Source organism: Chamaea fasciata, unplaced genomic scaffold, assembly GCF_029207755.1.
Source record: "Chamaea fasciata isolate MVZ Bird 193981 ecotype frontalis unplaced genomic scaffold, bChaFas1.0.hap1 SCAF_4, whole genome shotgun sequence".
Taxonomy (NCBI): Eukaryota; Metazoa; Chordata; class Aves; order Passeriformes; family Sylviidae; genus Chamaea; species Chamaea fasciata.
This window is the reverse complement of record NW_027094089.1, coordinates 27,841,701-27,862,697: the sequence shown is the minus strand read 5'-3', so window position 1 is coordinate 27,862,697 and position 20,997 is coordinate 27,841,701. Positions and strand designations below refer to the sequence as shown.

The 20,997-nt window shown below is 41.1% G+C and overlaps 1 protein-coding gene across 2 annotated transcripts in view; it reads right to left on the bottom strand.

Annotated features, from left to right (window-relative positions):
- MAP3K1 (mitogen-activated protein kinase kinase kinase 1) overlaps positions 1-15,136 on the bottom strand; it is a 58,024-nt gene extending 42,888 nt beyond the window's left edge. The window contains exon 1 of one of the 2 annotated variants that reach the window (XM_066181166.1): positions 14,637-15,136. In XM_066181166.1, coding sequence (XP_066037263.1) covers positions 14,637-15,115 — 479 coding nt within the window. In that variant the 5' untranslated portion in view covers positions 15,116-15,136. Of the gene's footprint in view, positions 1-14,296; positions 14,382-14,636 lie in introns of those variants that run through there. The other variant, XM_066181165.1, reaches the window with a different exon arrangement.
- Positions 15,137-20,997: the final 5,861 nt, after the last annotated feature.

The window sequence follows — 20,997 nt, the reverse complement described above, 5'->3', positions numbered from 1 at the left end:
AGGTCCAGCAGACTGATGGTTTGCAAGTGCTGTCATTTCACTTCAGAACTAACCTAAAAGTTCTAAGCTTAGTAACCTAACAGCACTTAATTCACTGAGATACTTTCTGCATTGTAGTTTTAACAGGAATTTCTGAAACTAATGCATATCAGTGAGTTTTTACTTCAAATTATTACCAGTCTCTCATGAAATCTCATATAGTTTTGACCACCACAATGCTCTAAAATTAGAAAGGCAGTAAGTGAATTCTGTGCTTTCAAGTGTGTCTTAATCTGGTTTCCAGAGCTTTTCCACTTCGTTTTATTTCAGGGTTCTAAGGGAAGGTTAAACTAACACTGACTGAATTTTCTATTTCTGTTTAAAAACCATCTCATAATTTCTTCATGCAACAACAAATCCTGGTCCATTAAAATGACGACTTAAAAAAAAAAAAAAAAAAAAGAAAGAAAGGAAAACAGCAAAACTTATTGGCTCAAATTAGTGGATGAAAGTCAGTTCTCATCACAGACTTTCGACCAAAAGCACCTCAAGCAAGAGGTATTTTGAGAAAAGCAAATTTTCTGCATTATTCTTGGAAGATTCTTAACTACTTCCAACTTCAAAGTAATTATGTAAATACCATTTAATACTCTGTACTCATTCCTTAACAAGTCAGAATAAACCGCATCACTTGGAGCAAATTGGCTGATAAATGCACACTTCTGGTGCTTTGTTCCCACTGTCACCGTTGAAAAAAAAGGGCAGACATTTCTGAAAAAGGTGTTAGACTACTAAGGATTATTTTCCTGTGTTCTTCCCTTCCCTTCCTTGCCTTTATGCTAAAATAGCTTCCCAGTTCATATGAGGAAGCATAAGGAGCTTTTCCATTTTCCAAAAAAATCCATCCAAGGAGCAGTTTCATTTTCCAAAAAATGTCAAGCCTCCCAAAGCAGTTTCCAAATTTAGGCTTCACGTTTAAGTAACTAAATCTGTATTTCTGCTGTATTTAAAACCAACCTTCACTTTCAGCATAAGCAATTCTAGTTAAAGATGGCACAGCAAAGAAAAAAGAACAGATGAGGCATTTCTTTCCACAGAACACATAAATCAAATACCAACCTAAGAAATTCAGAACTATTAAAAATGTAATTAAAATTTTTTTTTCTAAAAATTTGAGAAACTAAAGTGAGATTTCTGTAGGAACATTCAGACAGAAGTGTATTAACCTGAAAAGGAGCAATATAAGACAAGAACGTGTTTTAAAACTCCAGTATTTAAAAAAAAAAACAACCAAAAAACCCCAAAAAAACCCACTGAATAAGAGAAATGACAGTTACTTTGGGAAAAAACTCACAGTAAAAATGAGAGTACAATGAATGAGAATCCAACTGAATATATACATATATACATATACATACATACATATATATATATATACATATATATGAAGCCAGGAAGAATTTGCTAGTTTGAAATTATGGTTTCTGAGCCTTTTACAAGTACCAGCAAGTACTTAAGGCACAGGTGAGGGCCAGCTCATTTAATCCTTTTATGATTTGATTCAGTCAAACTCATCCACAACTGCTTTCCGTAATTCTCTACATACACAATTATGTGAAAGCATCTTCAGGAAGTAAAAATCTAAATTAAATAGTTCAAAAGAGTATTTATCCTTGTGCTTTATTGTTTAATTCCTTCTGAAGCAAATTCCTCACTCTTTGTATTAGACTCATTGGACCAAACTACAGATGTTAAAGTGACTTCATGTATTTGCCAGCAGCCATAACTGCCTTTACTCAAAATTAAGTGAAAGGAAAATGGAGAGCTAATTATATTCAAGAACATGAATTCTTATTTGGAAAGATGAGATTGTCCCATCTGCCTTAATGAAGTTTCATGGGTGTTTTCTGTTTCACAATCACAAGTGAAATCTCAGTCAGTTTTGTGTTGTCCATACTTCCATAACCTATTGGAGAATTTAATATCAGAATCCATACCAAAAAAATCAGTATAGTCTAAGCCACAGTGTTGTTTTTTTCAAGCAACACATTTAAACATAAGAAACACAAACTACAACTTGAAGTGACAGTAATGGAAATCATAAAAATATGGGAAATAAAAGTCCAAGATTTCACAGAACAAACTTAAGAAAGGGTAAATTATGCCACTTGTTACAGAGAAGTATCTTTCACTCAAAGGAAATCAGTAACAATAACTGAATATGAATTCCCTGAGGTGCTACCAAGAAACTCATCAGCATACGATTCACAAGAAACTGATTCAGCACATGAAATGGTAAAGCAGCAACAAATTAAACAGGTGATTATCAAAAAGTCTGAGCATCGTGGCAACTGTACGAGTTAAGAATTACACTTGTGATTACCCCACTGTGCTATTTCTCTGAAAAGACTTTCAACCTCAGTTGAAACAACTTGACATAGTAATAATTCTATCACAAAATTTGTCTGATAATTACAATTTCATAACCCAATTTAATTTTATTTACTTTTCTACATCATATAAGTTTTACTTCAAAGGAAAACAAGGTGGGGGAAAGATGTCCATACCTCTTGAAACTCTAGAAGGTGCTCCAGTTTAATGGCATTAATGACATATTCAGAGATTACAAAAGGACTCACGTAAAATTAATGCATGATTAGACATCTTAAAAGTTTAACCACCATCACTAAAACACATCTGCAATGTGCTCATTTTATGGCCAAAAGAATACTTTTCTGAAGGACTGTAACAAGACAAATGCCTAAGAAAAAGTGAATGAAAAGGCATTTTCTATAACACACAGATAACTTATAAATTTTAATAAAATATTCAAAGATTAGGTAAACATTTGTGATCACTAAAGTTGTCACACTAATTTTATTTCTTACCATGAGAACTTTTACAACAGCAGCAGCATCTCAGACATGGGACAGTAACTGGGAAAGCAGTCTCACATCTTTAAGGTGGTGTGCAAGCACTTTTCAAATCATTATGAAACCACAATAATACATACAAGTCCAGAAATAAAAACTAGTTTCCAGGACACACTGGGTATAACTATAGCTGGGGGAAAGTCTGCATTTGAAACCAGTCATGACCTTGTGACTTACTAATGGACTGTTTATGGAAATACTTTTCTCAATAAGTTAATCTTTTACTAGGCACTGGAGTGACCTGACTGTGAACTAGAAGCTGAAGACTCATGTCACCCATTGAATTAATTGCTACATTAAAATGTCAAGCAACCTGGGACAAGCAAAGGCTGACAGAGCCTCAAGTCCATGCAGACATCAGAAAGCAAACATGCCTTTGAAATGCTGGAACAAGGGTAATTGCAGCCCAGGACCAGTGAAGAACACACTGTCACATAATCCTGTCCTGGAAAACCGAAAGCCATTTGCACAGTCAGCCTCAGGAACGCTCAGATACGTAACATAAACTGTATCACTCTGAATACTCTCAACAGGGAAGGTCAGCACTTTCAGAAGACACACTTCCCATACTTGCTTAGTATGTCTGGGTTAAGCATTAGCCAGCCAGTCACGCACCTACACAAAATTAGAAACAAGCTGCTGTATGAATATGGAATAGCAGAGTTCCCAATTCTTATTCCTTGGCTGCCCACTCACAACTACTGAAGAACTAACACAGTTACACAGAAAGGGTTAAGAATTTTAAATCCTGTAATTATAGATTATTTTAGCAAGTGCAAGTAAGTATACAGTAGCCCAACAAATCCTTATCAAAAGTCACCATGGTAAGAACTAACCACTTCCCTTGTGAGAGCCAGCTTCATCCCCTCCCAGTTATAAAAACATGCCATTTATTTGAACATGGAAAGGGAGTAACAGTGCTAGACCCATATTGTCTCATTTCCTATTTCCTTTTAAGCATCAAAATGCAGGTCTTTTCACAATGAGATTCAGAAATGCAATGAAGCATACATTGGGCCTTCAGGAGACAAAGTGAAATGTTAGTTCTCTAAAATGAACTTAAGGGGGGGGAAAAGAGCAAGTTCTAGAGAGCTTTTCCACCTCCCCCCCCAAAGTGATTATAAAGAAACATGAGGAAAGATTGGAGAGACTGACAGTTAAGAAAAATGCCAAAACCTAGCCCAATAATAACTACACTGAAAACTTTGCATAATTATTTGTGGTTTCAAGCAAAAAACAGCAGTTTAAAAAATGTTAATAGCACGAAATCCATATGCCCCTTCTGTACTGCCATTAAATCAGAAATTTTTTTGTCACCATGTCTGATGCACAAATATTTTGAGATCTGGAGGCAATGGTGAATTCTTGAGCAGAGATTAACTGACAATACTCAAGGGAAAAAGGACCCTGTCCTTCCTAAGGCAGCAGCTCCCATAACACGAGCGGTGCTCTCCCCACAGAGGGGAGACAGAACACACCTGGTCCAAAGTAGTATAACCAGTTGAGCTCTTTTGCACAGATGTCACATCTCTGAAAATGCAGCTATAGCATAAATCAGTCGTCCATCTGCTTTTAGCTTTGTTCAATCCAGTTTGCCTACTTACTAGTTGTGCAAATCAGAGCTTTAGCACTTTTTGGCTCTATGACCAGAGAAACTTAGTGCAGCTTTTGTACCAATGTTAACCAGAAAAGGTAAATTTGTTCAGTAGTCTTTCACTTCATAAACATTAGTGGAATAGACCTGAATTATTTCCCAATAAGCTGGATGAAACAAACTGAGTATTTTTTCACACTCTTACAGCTCAGTCAGTATGGCTATTTATAGCTAAAGGTCCTAGGTACATTAATGAAACAGTTACAGTCTTACTTTTGACCACTTTCACCATTATATCGTTTAAATCCAGGTTTTAATCATGACAAACCCATGTGCACCAAAACACTATAAGCATAGCAAGGCAAAAGCAACTTAAGGGTGCTAATTGAAACACACATTTATATGTAGAGATTATGTTACAGCCAGGAGGTCTTGCAGTTTGTAGCACATACTACATGACCAGATGTTGCACCCTTCTTTTTCCTCCCAAAGCTCTACAGAGGTACGTAATGCCAGATGCAGTCCAGCTTTCCAACTTTACAAGTTCTGGAACAAGTTTTATGTAGCTGAGTGCCACAAGGTGCAGAGAACTTACCCAGCTGCTGTAAGTACAACAGGTAGGGTAGTTTTATCCTGCTGCCAGCTGCTACACAGAGCTGATGAGCAGAGAAAGGTCACTCAGAACCCTGACAGAATCACATGTAACTCCAAGGTGGGCATAGTGGTAAATCCAGATGCTGATTTTCCTCTGAAGTGGAATTTAAGCTTTGAACAAAACCCACACTTGTTAGTCACGCACTTAGTGAAAAATGCCTTGCTTTATTTCAGGCTAAGGTACCAACATGACAAATATGATAGATACACATGAAGTGAACACTTGCTCACAAAGAATACCAATAAAGCCTAAAAAGGCTCCACCACTGTTTCAGGTTTTCACTAGAGGCTCACTCAAAAGATTAAAACCTGAGTTTTTGTCTAAGTCCTAGCTGTTTATGGCTATTTAGGTCTCAGCTACTTATGCACATGCAAGTACATTAAATACAGCTGAAATACTAATGCATACAGCTAAGCTGCTTTCTGGTAAAAAATAATTTCAAAAAATTATTTGTCAAGTAAGAAAAAGTGAAAGACCTATTTTGATGAAGCTCCTATGGAATTCTGTCTGCATGACAGAAACTAGCAGATTTCCTACTAGTTCCCCTTGCTAGTTCCTCAACAGTCCACCCAGTAGGCTGAAAGGAAGCCAAAAATCTAAAAGTTCTGGCTGTGCTCTCCCCTGCAGTCTTGATTCCCAGGGTCTACAAGTGGCTTGCCCTGGCACTGGACCTATATTCTCATTTGCAGTCGATTTTAAAATAAAGGAATGCAATTCATATGTAGCTAATTTTAAAACATCAAAGCAATTCTCCTTCTCCACTTGGCTTTGCTGGGCATCCTCACTAGCAGCAGCAGAACTGTAAAATGTTGCCACAAACTCGCAACTCAGAGCAGGTCAGAACAAGCAAACAGTAGAGCATACTAATTTACTGCTGAGACACCAGGGAGAATTAAATACTTCAGCACATTCACCAAGACAAGATGGTTTAGCATTGTACCTGAACATGCTGGAACTTAACCACATGCTTAAAAGACAAATCTGACAATACAGTAGCGTGGTTCTGCTCACCATACGTACACTTAACTTTTCATAAAGAGTTATCTATACTTCAGAATTTTCAAAATAAATAACAATTTCACAATCAAGTATAACTACTTCAAATGAGTTTAGAAAGATGAACAATAAGCAGTTTCATTAGTTTACTATCATGAATTAAGGCTTGGTTAAAGAAACTATTTTTCCGAAAAATGCCAATTTTCACAAAGGTTTGTGACCTCATTAGTAAACTGTATCCCAAAGAGCAAGGAAAGTTACTGTCACTGTTTTATTTGGAACAGACAGTAAACATTTGAATGAGATGTCATCAAGACCTTTTTCATGGACATGTCAACAGGCAATGTTCAGAACAAAGCTTTCCAAATTTTTTTTTTCTTCAGAAAGGGAAGTCCATCTTCTACTGTAGAAAAGAGACAGGATTTGCAGAAGAGTCCAGGAGTCTTTTGTGGAATAAAAAACCCTGTCAGACTGAGAAATTTTTTCTGCCTAAAATAATGACCATTTCAGGTACAGGGATCACTTCACATTTTTTAATATTACTGCTCTGGTACTTTCTAAGTCTTTTTCCTATTTTTTCCACTCCTAAGAGAGTCAACTTGCACCCACTGGGCTTTGAAGCATCTATACAAGAAAGAAACATTATTTTTCAGAATTGAATCATTTGCTACCAGCAATGCAGCAAAAGTGAGAGACAACAGTAACCACACGGAGCAGAGGATGCTGGCATGCAGCGTAAGCCAAATGCAATGACCAGGCACAAATCTCCCAAGTCGAACACTTTGCCAATCTGTACCTTTCCTCCCTCAGCTTGCTGAGTGTATCAGTGTATGTTGGTTTACAATGCTGAACACATCCTTATATAAAAGCACCTTACAACTTTGAAAAGGTATCTTATTTTAACCCAAAATATTTATTATTTTATTATGTCCCTTCTTACCACAAAGAAGGGCACTCAGTCTGCATGTTCACCTTCACAGTGAGAGAAACCAAGCAGATCAAACTCTTCCATACTGGTTTGTCACAAGGCATTTCTAAAATGACAACCCTGAAGGTCACCTGCATTGCTCTCTGCCAGAGCTCCTCATGGCTTAAGGTGTCTCCTTTCATGCTTTTTTGTCCACAGGGCTGGAGGGGAGGTGGAGTGGGAGCTTCTTCTCCCTTGTCTTGCACTACTGGCTTAAAGCAAATATAGAACAATCTGCCTGTCTTTAAGATCTCTTTTCCATATTCCACTGCTCTTATTCCCAAGAGCCTCTGGAAAGGGTAAGAAGCATACAGTTGCAACTCAGAGTAAACTCTTCTCCAGGGAACAAACTCTAACTGTTAGTTAATTTTAGGAAGATGTTTGAGAAAGTGTGTAAACAAGACTGTGTGGAGCAGAAGGTACGAGGCCACCAGCCCTAGCCCTAACCTTGCAGGTTCAAAGAGAAAGCAAATTATCCTGGTTACTGTGACCCTGCCAGAAACCAGGACCCTCCCCTGCCAGGCAGATAGTGAAGAGCTTGGCTGCATTTACTGGGCATTATAGAAATAGTTTCCACACCATGGAAAACCTAATAGAAACCCCAAAGCCCTGGCACTTTCTACATGCTGGAGCATTCAATTTGCCTGCAGAGATCAGGAGACCTACTGTAATAAGCTGTTCATTACAAATCAATGCAGAATTTACAGTTAAAAACCCCAAAAAATCAATGTTGATTCTATCTTTAAAAGAGAAGCCTTTTTCTGGATCTATATGGAGGCATTCCTGAATTATCTTTTTAAAAATAAACTTATGCATATTAGTACAGTTATAAGAATAACTCCATCCAGCTCCACACAATTAAAAAACTAACTCTTCACACTTCCATTTCAAGTATGAACTGTGAAAGAACTTTACCCAACTACAGAAGCCATCCCCTATGTTTTTATATTAATAATCTAACAAAATTATTATACAATACAGATCCTTAATATGGAAGATATTTTCCAAGTTTTTAAGAATACATTAACACTGTCTCAGCAAACTTCCATATTAATGAAAACTGCAATAATTTCTCACATTAACCAAAGAAATCTGTCAACATAGCCTAGACTTCTGTAGAGACATTTCCTTTAGTGAAATAACAAACATTTCAGTCTTTATTTATGGAAAGATTTAAGACACTAATTATAGATCTAATGCTAAAGTTAAAACATGCAACTAGAGAAAAAAGATTGAAAAGACTATTAATACCAGACATGGCATCTCCACCGTCTAAAACCATGGTGGTTTTAGAAAGAAGTTTGGTTTTTTTTTAAAAAAAGGGCAAAATAATGATAAACAGAGAAACAGTCACTGACTACACAAGATTTTTCAAACTAGATACTCAGCAACCAGAAACTAAAAGTACCGTCATAATTCAAAGCAATAAGAATATTGTCTTAGCCATGGCATTAAACAAACACTACCCTGCTAGACTGTCTTAATCTGACAAGCTCAATAAACTGTACATGAACTGCAAACTGGATGTCACTGCAATTTTCACCACACCTTTGACAGATATTTACATTTTTGTATACATTTCCAAATGCAGAGGACCTACATATTATCTGAAGGTGAAATATAATCCACTGAGCTTAGAAGCCTCACTTTTAAAGAATACTAATAATTACTAAAATAATATTGTGCAGACATTTTATTTGCAGTAGAGTGGGAGGTAACACAAACCGTTTGTATAAAAAAAACAAAAACTGTTTCTCAATTTGTTATGACTAATTAGGGTTAGAGTTTTTCTTTCCCTTCAGCATTTTAAATATTTAGACCAACCTCTTTCAGCATCTGAAAGGAGCAGTTCTGGAGATAACACGACAGTTATACAGGACTACAAAAATCATCAGGGTGTAAGACGGTATTTCAGAGAAATAACTACCAAAATGGAACACAAATATGCACACCTTTGAGGGTGAACTATCAGCTCTCAAAAAGTACCGGATCATCACTGCTGACAGCTGAGTAAGAACTCATTTCAGTTTGCTCAAACGCAAGACGACTGGCAGCTCAAGAAGAGGAAGGGGAAGAGCTCAGGAAGGAAGATGTCAGATGTGGTCAGATGTCAGTGAGGTCAAGCAGATGCAACTCACTTCCAAGCACTCTATTTCCACCTTCCACAGTGACCCTGGGTAAGGTGCAAGGAGCTGCAGTACCAACAGCAGGGTGAAATCTATTGATGGGAAACACTAGGAAACAGCTGAAGTTGTCCAGCACAATAATCACATTAGCAGTCATTTAACTACCAGTTAGAATACTAGGACAAGACAAATGAGAATAGACAGTATTATGCTATATTTCTATGAATGATTTCCATAGTTTACACTTCAGGGACACGAAATATATAGAGACAGTGTGAAACAAAGGTAGACTGACTTGAATTATAGTTTAATCTCAGAAATAGGAATACTCCAGTACTTTCTAAATTTAAAGAAAAAAAACATGTTTTGCAAGCATCTTAAAATCTTTAATCATCACATGCTAAACACTATCAAAACAACTGGATATTAATAAGTCAAATAAGTGAAGGATTGATGCCTCTATCATCTTTAAGACAATTTGAAAACTATTTCATCAATTTCCCAACAGTAGGTAAATCACTTCCAATTTCAAACTGCTCTTAAGTAGCAAGTAAATAGAGCTGATGTGTTTTTAGAACATTTTACAGCCAAGATCCAATAAAACTCATCTTCTAAAAGCACACCAACAAACAAACAACTCCAACAAAATAAAGTAGGCAAACCCCCAAAACTCAACAAAAACCCTAAAACCTACAAACCAAGAAACAGACCAAAAAAACCCCCAAAACACCAAAATCCCACAAACCGCTCCCCCCCCCCAAACCAAATCACACGAAAATCCCAAATCCTAAACATACAGGAAAAAAATAGTCAAGACACCTCAGCACCAACCAGAATTCTCCAGTTCTACTAGTGCAGTTTCATGAGACTGGAAAGCGGAAGCAACCCAGCAGGCAATACACTCAGCCTCCGGGTAAAGATAAAAAGGGAGGGTAGCAACAGAAAGCAACTCTACACTTAACCACGTTCTCTAGTCAAACAGAGACAAGTAATAAAGCCTTTAAAAGGCTTTCTGTCCACTCTGCCTCAAGCGAAAGAACGAACTGTAATTCTAGAGCTTTAAGTGAGAGCACAGCAGATAAAAAGTAAATTAAGATGACCCTCGGGTCTCTGCATAGAATCCTCTGAGAACACTCAGATTAGCCTTAGAAACGCAGAACTCAAACCAGATCCATCCTCTTATCACTTCTGCTGAAAACTAGCTTTGCAAGTTTGTTTTAAAAACAGCTACATGGCAACATTTAATTTGTATTTTAAACAAGCCTAAGCCAAGTTTCACCAATACTGGAAGCCAGTGAAAGCCAACATAAGCATTCCCACATTCATTCCACCCCCAGATGCTCATATTTACTCCTGCCTCATGCTCCCCTGCAGCAACATAAATCTCTGCACAGCTGTACCATTACTTTTGAAAGTGATAGTACACTAAAAGGTACTGTGAAGTTCAAATCCATGCTACAGAAGTAAAAGCTGGTCTTCAAATCTTGTACTCTACACGTTCGACCTTTGGGTGAGATACGACTGTACATGTCTACACACAGGTATTGCACTAAGCAGTACTTAGACTCCACTGAGTGACAGTAGAGACTGAACCTTTAGTATCACTAAATCCAACGAGACAGAAAGCTCCAGATTAGTTAGTTACAATCTATTTACTTTGCACAGGAACAAAGAAACTGCCATACCACATCAGACCATTTAAGCAGAACCCTACCACTTGCAATAACTAAGAGTGATAAAAATCAGACATGGTAGGGGGTGACCCTCTTCCAAAAGTACTCCCAAGCCACAGAGCACAGAAGAGGTAGAAGGGTAATCTTCTCTCACCGCAGTATCCGCTCAAACTGGCAGCAGAAAATTTGGTGGCTTATTTACACAGATGGTTATAAACATTAGAGACTTGGATAAAATACAAAATTACATTTTACCTTAGCTGGGAATAGCCAAGATCAATAATAAGCTATATTTTTTTACCTTAGCTACATTCTGACAGGAACAGAGAAAGTTAACATTTCAGTGACAGAAAAATCCTTGGCCATGCTGTGTGGTCACTGTAGGTGCTCTCTCTTTGTTCTCACTCCAACTCCCAGTGCCCTGTTAAAAGCATTCATGTCCTCCTTTGAAAGTCATCAAAGGTGCTACAAATTGATAAACAGAGTTCAAACTGATGAGCTTTTACTAGTACACTTCTACATACAGACCAAACTTCAGTTTTACAGTGTGACTTTGGTGTCTCTAGCACGTGCCAAATAGCAACTGCAGAAAAATGCAGTATAAACATCTCCAAGGGTTGCCTTGCAGCCATGCGATATATCTGGCACATGCCTTTTCAAACACCTAATTTTCATGGAAGTCACAAAGCATGTGGTTACTGCACACAGAAGAGATGAACTGCACCATTTATTTCCTTTCGTTTTTATAAAAACATGGTTACAGCAATATAAACTAATGCTGTACTTGGGGAAGAAACAAGGTATCTCCACCACTTTCAGACATAAACATCACTTTAAGGTCTGGATGTTTTAAAACCATATTGTTAAGCTCACAAAGAAGGAGGTGCACTTTACCTCCACGAATTTCCCTCATGCTACAAGAAATCACACAACAGTTATCACTGAATTCACTATTTGGACCTTGTTATAAACAAAAACAATATACTGACAGTAAACAATATATAAGAGATCTGAAGCGCTTTGTCATGTTGAAGATGCAATTCCTAGGAAAACATGTGCCTTCTTCCCTTTCAGTGATAGAAGATAGCTTACACCCTTCACAGTTTTTAGTGAAAATATTCACTCTACTGCCTGACAAGCAGAATGCTTGACAGCTTAAAGGAAAAAAGGTAATATTTACATCTATAATTCAACAGCAGTTGGTTTCCCTTCTCAGCTCCATTTTGAGGCTCAGGAAGGTTTTCAAGCATACACAGAAACAGAGAATCTATTTAAAAGGAACTGTAATACCAAAGAGACTGATAGGGGGACTTTGGAGCAAGCACAGTATCTTCAAATTAATAGTAGATCCTTACAGGAAAGTACAACTAACTGTATTCAAACTGTCCCCATAACACATTATTTACATTACGCTTTTCAGTTTGCCTCTAAATAAGTATCTGGGAAACAACTGCCCAGGTAAACTTAATGTGTATTACTGTTACTCATAAATTAGCCTCTCTCCTCCAGCTAAAACAAGTCAATATTAAAATAAGGGCAGATAGATGTTTTAGATTTTTTGAAAAACTGGATAAACTACTACTCGGTCTAATATCCATTTTATTGGTAACACAGCATACAGAATTCCTGAGATACTCTACATAAGCATTTATAGGGTATTTCTGAAGGACAATCTTTGTTAAAGCTGTCACATATTTTCATCTGCACTTATAATAAACTCAGAGTAGACTCACTGAAATACTGAAGAGAAAAGCATGAGGCATTCAGTATTTTCTAAGATTTATTAACATTCCTAGTCAAACAGCACAAAGCGCTTACAAGTATTTTAACTTGTATATACACTCACTACACCAATTTGCCCAAATGCAGGTACTTAAAAGTAAGCAAAGCTGTCTGTGTGAAAAGGAAAAAAATTCCACAGCTGCTTCGTCATTGCTGCTGTGAGACCAGCTACCAAGGATGGAGACACCGTTTCAGCACTGATGCGATACACATTGACCTTCCGGCACCTCTAATGTCAAGCGTAAATCCTACTTGCTATCACCACGAGACTCAACTGCTTTAAACACATTCTGACAGGGATTCTTTTTTCTTTTGCCTTGAAAGCCATGGAACTTGATATAACTATAATAGAATATACAGTACATTATAATTGCATGATATTATAAAAACAAAGATGGTGCTAAGAGTTTATAAAAAGACAAGGCACTCACTAACATTTGTACATCATTCCCCTTCCCCAAAAGGAATTAACAGGAATTTACAATTTCCTGCTAATCCTTCTATAAGTACAGAGCCATTTCTTATCTGCACAACCACACCATAACAAGTATTTTTACTTTGCCGTAGGAACAGGCCAAAATCCAACTGAATTGCTGAGAATACATATAAACAGGACATTGGTCTAGAAAACAGTTCTTATTACAGTACTCCCATGGTAATTCAACCCTTAAAAAATATTCCTGAGGTTTGACTGACATAAGACACAACAAAAAAAAAAAAAAAAAACCCACACAAGTCATAAGTCCAAACAGGAATGATATTTTTATGAGGTTTAAATGATTAGCCAAACTAAGGCATCACTAAAATAGGTTTCTGGATGTTAACACTAAGTTCTCAAACCATAGAGTCCACATCAGATAAAACCTTACAAGAGATCCAGGTGAAATTGTCACCTTCGCATCAAAATTACATGGTCACACTGCAGTGCCTACACACACACACCAGACCAGTAAGACCCAGAGAGTACATGTTAAAGCTGAAATATGTTCTGAAATACTTAAACTGCTTCACCATGGGCATAAGTTCGCTTTCATCCTGAATACTTGTACACATACTAAACAGGCAAAATACCGACAGTTCACAAGAAAATGAACTTATCAGTTAATACATACAGAAAGCAAATATAGGCTGCAAACACCAGGGCGCTGAATATAACCACTGAAATGTATCACCTAGACTTAGCCACGACAAAATTACTTTCTCCTCGAAAACAGAGAGGATATTTATGCTACAAAGTCTTTCCTCCTGTTACTAGAAGAAATCAGTTCTGCATTATCGCGAAGCTGCAAATCAGAACCTGACTTCGGAAAAGTCCTGGTGGGGCGGAGTGGGGAAGGGGAAAATAAAGGTATAATGAAGTCGACTGCTCAGTTTTGCAGAAAAGCGCCCGGGCAGCGCGGGCAGCGCCTGGGGAGCACCCGCGGCAGGCGCCTGCTCAGCCGCCGCCCGCAGCCCGGCCCCAGCCCCGCGGGCAGCACCGCGCTCGCCGCCCCGAGCCCCAATGGCCGCTGACACATCCGGCCGCGCCACCGCCCCGAGCTCACACTTCAAAGCCTTTCGGGACTCCGGCAGAAGTCAAACACAAACGTACCCCGCAGCCAGACGGGCCGCCCCCCGCGGCTCGGCTCCCGCGCAGCCCCGCACCGCTGACAGCTGCGGCCGCCGGGCCACCCCGGCCCGGCCGTGCCCCTCCCTCAGCTCCGTACCAGGTGCCCCGGGGGAAGGTGGGCAGCGGGGCGAGCTCTGCCCGCCGCGCCCCAGCGCTGCGCCCCGCGGCACTCCCGCCGCCCCCGCATCCGCTACCGGCCCGCGGCCGGGGGGAACGGGGCGCCCGAGCCCCGTCCGCGGGAACAGCCCCGACGCCGCCGCTGTCACGCAGCGCCAGCCGGGACCGACCTTTGCCCGCCCCTCCAGCCGCTGGTGCCCCTCACCTCGCGGTGGGGGACGGCTCCATCCTCTGCTCGGCGGTGGGGTCCGTCCCCGCCGGGCTCCCCGCCGGCAGCGGCTCCAGGAGCTCCGCGCAGCGGCTGGGGGAGGCAGCCGGGCTGGCGGGGCTGGAGCGCGGCGGCCCGGGCAGATAGTGGAGCAGCAGCGTCTCGGGGGGCTCCGGCGAGGAGGAGGAGGAAGAGGAGGAGGCAGCCGGGGCGGCGGCGAGGAAGAGGGGCGCCTCCGGCAGCCGGTCCAGCTCCACGCTCCGCACTTTGCGCAGCTGCTTCCGTCTCCAGTCAGAGCGCTGTTCCCGGCAGCCGCCGCCGCCCGCCTCACGCAAGAGCCCCCCGCCGCTCCCTGCGACGCTCCCCGCCACCGCGCCGCCCTTCAGGCTCCCGCAGGCGGCGGCGGCGGCTGCTTCCGCGCCGCCGCCCGAGGATAATCCCGATGACGAGGCGCGATCGCCCGCCGCCGCCGCCATTTTCTCTGTCGGGTCACATCGGGCTCCCGAGCACCGGGGGCCGCCGGCGGACAGCGCGCTGCGCAAACGGCGCCGCCTGCGCAAACGGCGTAGGGCGGGGGCGGACGGCGGGCGCGGATTGGCGGCGGTGGGCGCCGGGGGCGGGGCTGCGCCCGTAGGTGCCGCGGGGCCGCGCCCCGCCCGCCCCCGCGCAGGTGTCGGGGCGGGGAGGGAGCCGGGCGGCGCGCCGCGCCTGCTGCCGTCGCCGCTGCTCCGCGGGGCTGGGGCTGGGGCCGGGGCTGGGGCGGGACGGGACGGGGTACGTTCGTGTGGCCGAGCCGAGCCCGGAGCCGGTGAAGGCGCCAAGCGAGGAGCGCGGCCCCGCCCCCACGCGGCCCTCCCCACGTGCGGGAGAGCGGCCGAGGCTCCGGTGGTCCCCGGGCGGGGTACGGGCGGGCTGGGCTTTCCCCTGCGAGGCGCGGAGAAGCCTTTCCTGGATCTCGGAGCGCTCCCAGCTCGCACCCCCGTAACCTGAGCCTGTCCTCTGGTCAACATTTCCTTGGCAGCCGGCGAGGGACCGGGAGGAGCGGAGCGCCCGCCGTGCCTCGCTGCGTGCAGCCGAGGAATCGCCTCTCCAAGGTGCCCCAGCTCACCTGGTCGTCCCGCTCTGGAGTTAGTAGGAAATCAAATGCACATCCTCGCTCGTAGCCTCCGCGCGTCCCTCTCAGGGCTGCCCTCAGTTGGCCGGCGCCGCTGCCGCCGTCCTCAGGTAGTTCTCCATGTCTGTGAAGGACGGAGAATCGTTAATGTCGGAGCATAGCCGTCTCTGCCATGTGTTCGCAGGAATGCACATGTAGATGAGATTATAGCCTGCCACGCACACCTACCGCTGCAGCTGTTTCCTGAGAGACTGCGAGAGAGAAGAAAGGCAGGAGGCATCACATGACCAGAACCTTGGGGAGGTTCAAGTAAATTTTCTACTTGTCGGGATTTTCACTCGACCACATTGGGGTGGTTTTGCTTTTTGATCTGAGATGCGAAAAGGAAAACTAAATATTGCTATGCATATAAGGTTATTTTCAGGATGGTGTGATTTTTAGATAGAGTAGAAGTCACGCAGTTCAAAGCACTTAAGCTGAGTGTTTCAGGCTCGTTTCTCAGAATTTGGTAGGTGTCCAAGTGTAACATTAACTAAGCATCTCAATAATGATTATTAGTATGGGTCAGTTTCCTGGGATCAGTGATTTGATCTGAAGCACTAGCTGAGTGAGAATTGCATTCTAACAGAAACGGATTCTTTCTTGCCTCACATAGATGGTCAGAGGCTGTCCTAATTGTAGGGGTTTTGCTGGAGGATGTGATGAGGAGATAGGAAGAGGTTTTTCCCTCTAGACAAAAACCTGAGGATACTCTTTGTACTCCATATACTTGCAGAATAATATCAGTAGGTAAGGCCTTGAGATCACACTGTGTGAATTATTTAGGTGGTCTCTGAAGATGCCACTCTACAACCATCCTTGTGCAGGTTTTTCAGTGAAGGATGCTGTGAGAAAGTCAGTTGCATTCATTGTCATCTTGCAAGTATGGTATCTTTGGAATAAGCAGATAATCTAATATTCTCTTGTAATGTACAGTTCGGAGATGTAAATTAATTCTGAGTTTCATAAAAGTAGCATTTCACACTTGCTTACAGCCTCTGCAATAAATTAAAGACATTTTTCTGGAAGATTCCTAGACCAAGACATATTGACAAAGTGAGACTGTTACTCATGGGAATACAATAACAAAGTGTCCACTTTGTAGACGCAGCAAGAAATCAGTTGCACGCAAATCACTGCACTATTATATCTTTTCAAATATTCCTCTCTGCTATAAAATCACATTTACAGAAAAAGGAAAGAAAATAGCCTCGCAAAACCCTGTCTTTTAAAGACATCTAAACAGAACAAGAAGATGACTTTAGGTATTTTATAAATATACTCATCACATGGAAGCAGAATATCCCTTTGAGTAGCAATTAGTTGGAATACAATACATAGAAGAAAAAGCATCTCTTCAATAAGAGTAAATCTAGGAGGTAAGAGTGCATGCAATGTGTATGACAGTTCTAGGGGATAGCTCTCCCAGAGTGCCAAGACTCCAAGAAGGGAGAAGGAAACGGGAAGTTTAAGGAAAATGTCAGAGTGGCAGTGGGATAATGAGGAATATACATGTATACTGAGGTGAAATGTTTTCTGGAAAGCAGCTAGGAACAGGGCAAAACATAAAATACAGGGACAGTGGGAGGCACAGTGTAAGAAAGAGCTAAAAGGAGACAGGTGCTGTCATCACTCCTGTTAAGGCATTACTTTGCCTTTTGAGTAAGGCCAGCACTGTCAAGGTTTTCAGTTACTTTTGGATAAGATGCAAAGTGGAGAACCCTTACTATTCTATCATTAAAAAATGCATGGCATGCCTTGTAATTGTTGCTTATCCCTTGATGACTGGCTGAATTTCAATTCTAATTAATTACATTCTGCCTATAACCCTTATATTCGTGTTATTTTTTCAAATGTGTGCTTCTGCACAGTGCCTTGACCAGAGAAGGAAGCACAGTGGCTAATAAAACCCACCTTCCATTCCTTACTCCATAATACTACGTAGTGCATTGCTGGCATGCAACACAGACTTACGCACAATATAAAGGCTCTACCACCTTGAAATCAGAAATTGAACATGCTGATTGACATCTGTGTTTTCTCATTCGCTCTTAAAATTTTTTTTGCACTTAAGCAAATGAGTTGACCTGATTGAAAAAAAAGTACAAAACTTACTGAAGAGCTCTGAAAGATACTCGGTTACCTCTTGCACAGATTATTTCTCAGTCTGTTTAAAACTCAGCTCTAGAAGGTAGCATGCAACTTTTAGCAGTTTTCAGTCACAAGTAACGGCACCCAGGGTTTGTTATGAAACAGAGGCCTTTGGCCTCAAATTAGCATCGTGCAATATTTGGAACATCTACTGTTGTACACAAAGAAACTTCTGTTTGGGAACACACTAAGATTTTGCAAGCCAAGTAGTTTCCTTGTTGCACAAAACTTGTAACAGTGTAATGAATAATCAACAATTTTCAACATGCTAGAGATAGGAATCTGCTGTGCCCCTGAATACATAACCTAGGCATCATCATGCACAGACAGAATAAATATGGGAGATAACACAGTCCATAGTTTCTGTTCTTGACTAAACATGCAAAAAATGCTTTAATACTGCGTACAAACTGGATTCTCCCAGTTTTGTTAGTCTGTGGAGAGGGACTTATCCCCACCTTGATCTTCTATTCATTCTTTCCGTTGTGAGAAAGGGAAAACAAACCTGCTCCTAAGCCAAAATCCTTTCCTGTTTACTCTTCCTTGTAATGGAAAAGTCAAGGAACTAAATGAGGACCAATTTGAGGACCTTTTCATGCTTGTTTCCTATGTCCTACTGAAAATCTGTTTTCTGTAGAAATGCTTTGCCATCTTGCTAACGCACCATTCTTACTTTATAGCACAAACAGATGTACCTTTCAGAAGATAGTTTTCTTCAGGAAAGCAGGATCCCCTATCAGAAGATAATTTTCTTTCAGAAAGAAAATTTACCTTTCAGAAGATAATTTTGTTCAGGAAAGCAGGTTCCCCTATCACTACTCAGGAGAGAGAATGTCAGGTGAAACTGGAATCTGTTACAAAAAAATTGTAGGGATTTTGCTCACTCACTGGAGTGTCTAGTCTACTGTTATTTATTTGTTTCTTTTCCTAATGTTTTACTTATGCCTTTCTTCATTATTTCATTGGAAAACATGTTTAAAGATTGTTTTTCAACTCACATTTCAGTCCACATGGAACTGAACTTTTGTTAAAAATGTTTTTTGGATCCATGAAACTGAGGGTGATGTTTTGACCTAGGTATCAGACACATACTATAGGGAAAGAGCTGTGCTTAAACCTCCTTGTTCTGCCAAAGCATGTAATAACAGTTTCTTCATTCTTTTTAAGAACTAATGATGCTGATGCTACTTATAACACTCCTGTGTTCTCTAGTCACATTCCTTACACTTAACAATTTTTTTTTGCTGCAGCATCTACTCATGAACTGGTGAACCTTTTGGCCTATCCACCATATGATCCAGTGCAAAAAGGTGACCTCTCTCCAAAGAGTTTGCAATTTAAGTATGAAAGACAAACAGGCAACAGAGCAACCAGCAAGCTAAAGTGTAATCCGTGTTCAGTTTATCTGCTACCTTGATTTTTTTATCACTAGTTTGTGCACCTTGCATTAACTACTGAAATCAGTTCAATTTTTTACCTCAGTCTTTAGAATATTGATAGCTTGATGTCTAACTTTGATATTCTTCTTGGCTGTACTACAGAGGATTTTTCTGGCCTTGAATAAGTCATGATCCTTTCCCTGACTGTAACTGTGTAACAAATATATTTAGCTGCCTAAGACAACCCACAAAGCTGAGGGATATAATATTATTGAATTTCAAGATGAACCCTTGCTCCAAAGAAATATACTAATGAACTGAGAAAAACCTGTTAAACCTCTTGTCATTCATCTTTTACAAAGATCTACCAAAATTATTGCAGCCATCAGCTCTTTTTCTTATATTCTTCCAGACTAGTAAATTGACAGAATAATTCTCACCTGTATGAGCAGTTCCATCTATTGTAAGTGCCACTATCTGTTCTCTCTGGGGGAAAGCAACTCTACCATTTCAGACTCAGAAAAACAGTAATAACTCAGTTTTCCTTCACCCTGCTCTTTCTACTGTTACATCTCTTTCAGCTTAGGTGTTCCTTATTCCTTCCGTTCTATGGATCAAAGACACAAATAATTTGTGGCAGTTTTTTTCCACTGGAAGCTACGGATTTCCAAATTACAGAGAAAGAGATGTAAGAATTTCACTTTTATTTTTGTTTCAAATGGATGGAAGAAGGATCACTTCCCCACTCCCACTGAAGATGATCCTGCAGTTACTCTTTTCCTCTGTCTGCTGCTCATCACCCTTGCTCTGCCAGCAGCAGAATCAAACAGTGCCAGCTGCAGTTACTAGAGGAGAGTAACTTGAAAACAACATAAACATTCAACCACCAGCAAACATTAAAAGCCTTGTTGGTATATCTCAGCATGGCTGTGGGCTGTAATACAACAGTCTTGTGTGATTGATGTATCCAGCACATACCACACAATCCTTTTGAGCATCCTTTTGAGTAAAAGAGGAGCAGACAAGAGTGACACAATTTGGCAGAGACCCCTGGATAACTACCTCCCTGAAAATTTGCCAGATGGACAAGGAACTGGCATGAACTCTGCACAGAGTACCCTGCTTGCTTTCTCCAGAGCCAGTGCATATCTGAAAAATCATTTCTGGGTGCAGTAATGGCATCCAGCCTGGCACATTCTCTCCCTCCTTTTCATTTCATGTTCATCCCACCCTGGCCCTTCAGTCATAATGTCTGTATGCTTCCATTCATGATGGCTACCAGTGACGGCAGTGCTGTTCCTCTTCCTAAATCCATCAGGTAGACCTGGCAAGGACCTCACAGCTGTCAGAGGAAATAAAACTCAGCAGCAACATCCATGCCTAGCTCATCATGTGACCCCTTTATGCCAAGTCTGCCAATTTTCTGATGCCATGGTAGAAGTGAATCAAACAGCTATTAGCTGTAAGAATGGCAGGGAATCCACAGATCTTAAAAATAGTTCTGGGGTCCTTTATGTCCAAAAAGTCAGATCTTTATCATTTCCACCTCTTTAGAAAGGTTGCATGGCTTTTTTCTTAGGCTTTTAAATCTCTCTTATTCCCTCCAGCAATGTAGTTGGCACAACACTATTTTATTGCTTGTTTGTCAGTCACAGTCCCTGACAACAGTTTCCAG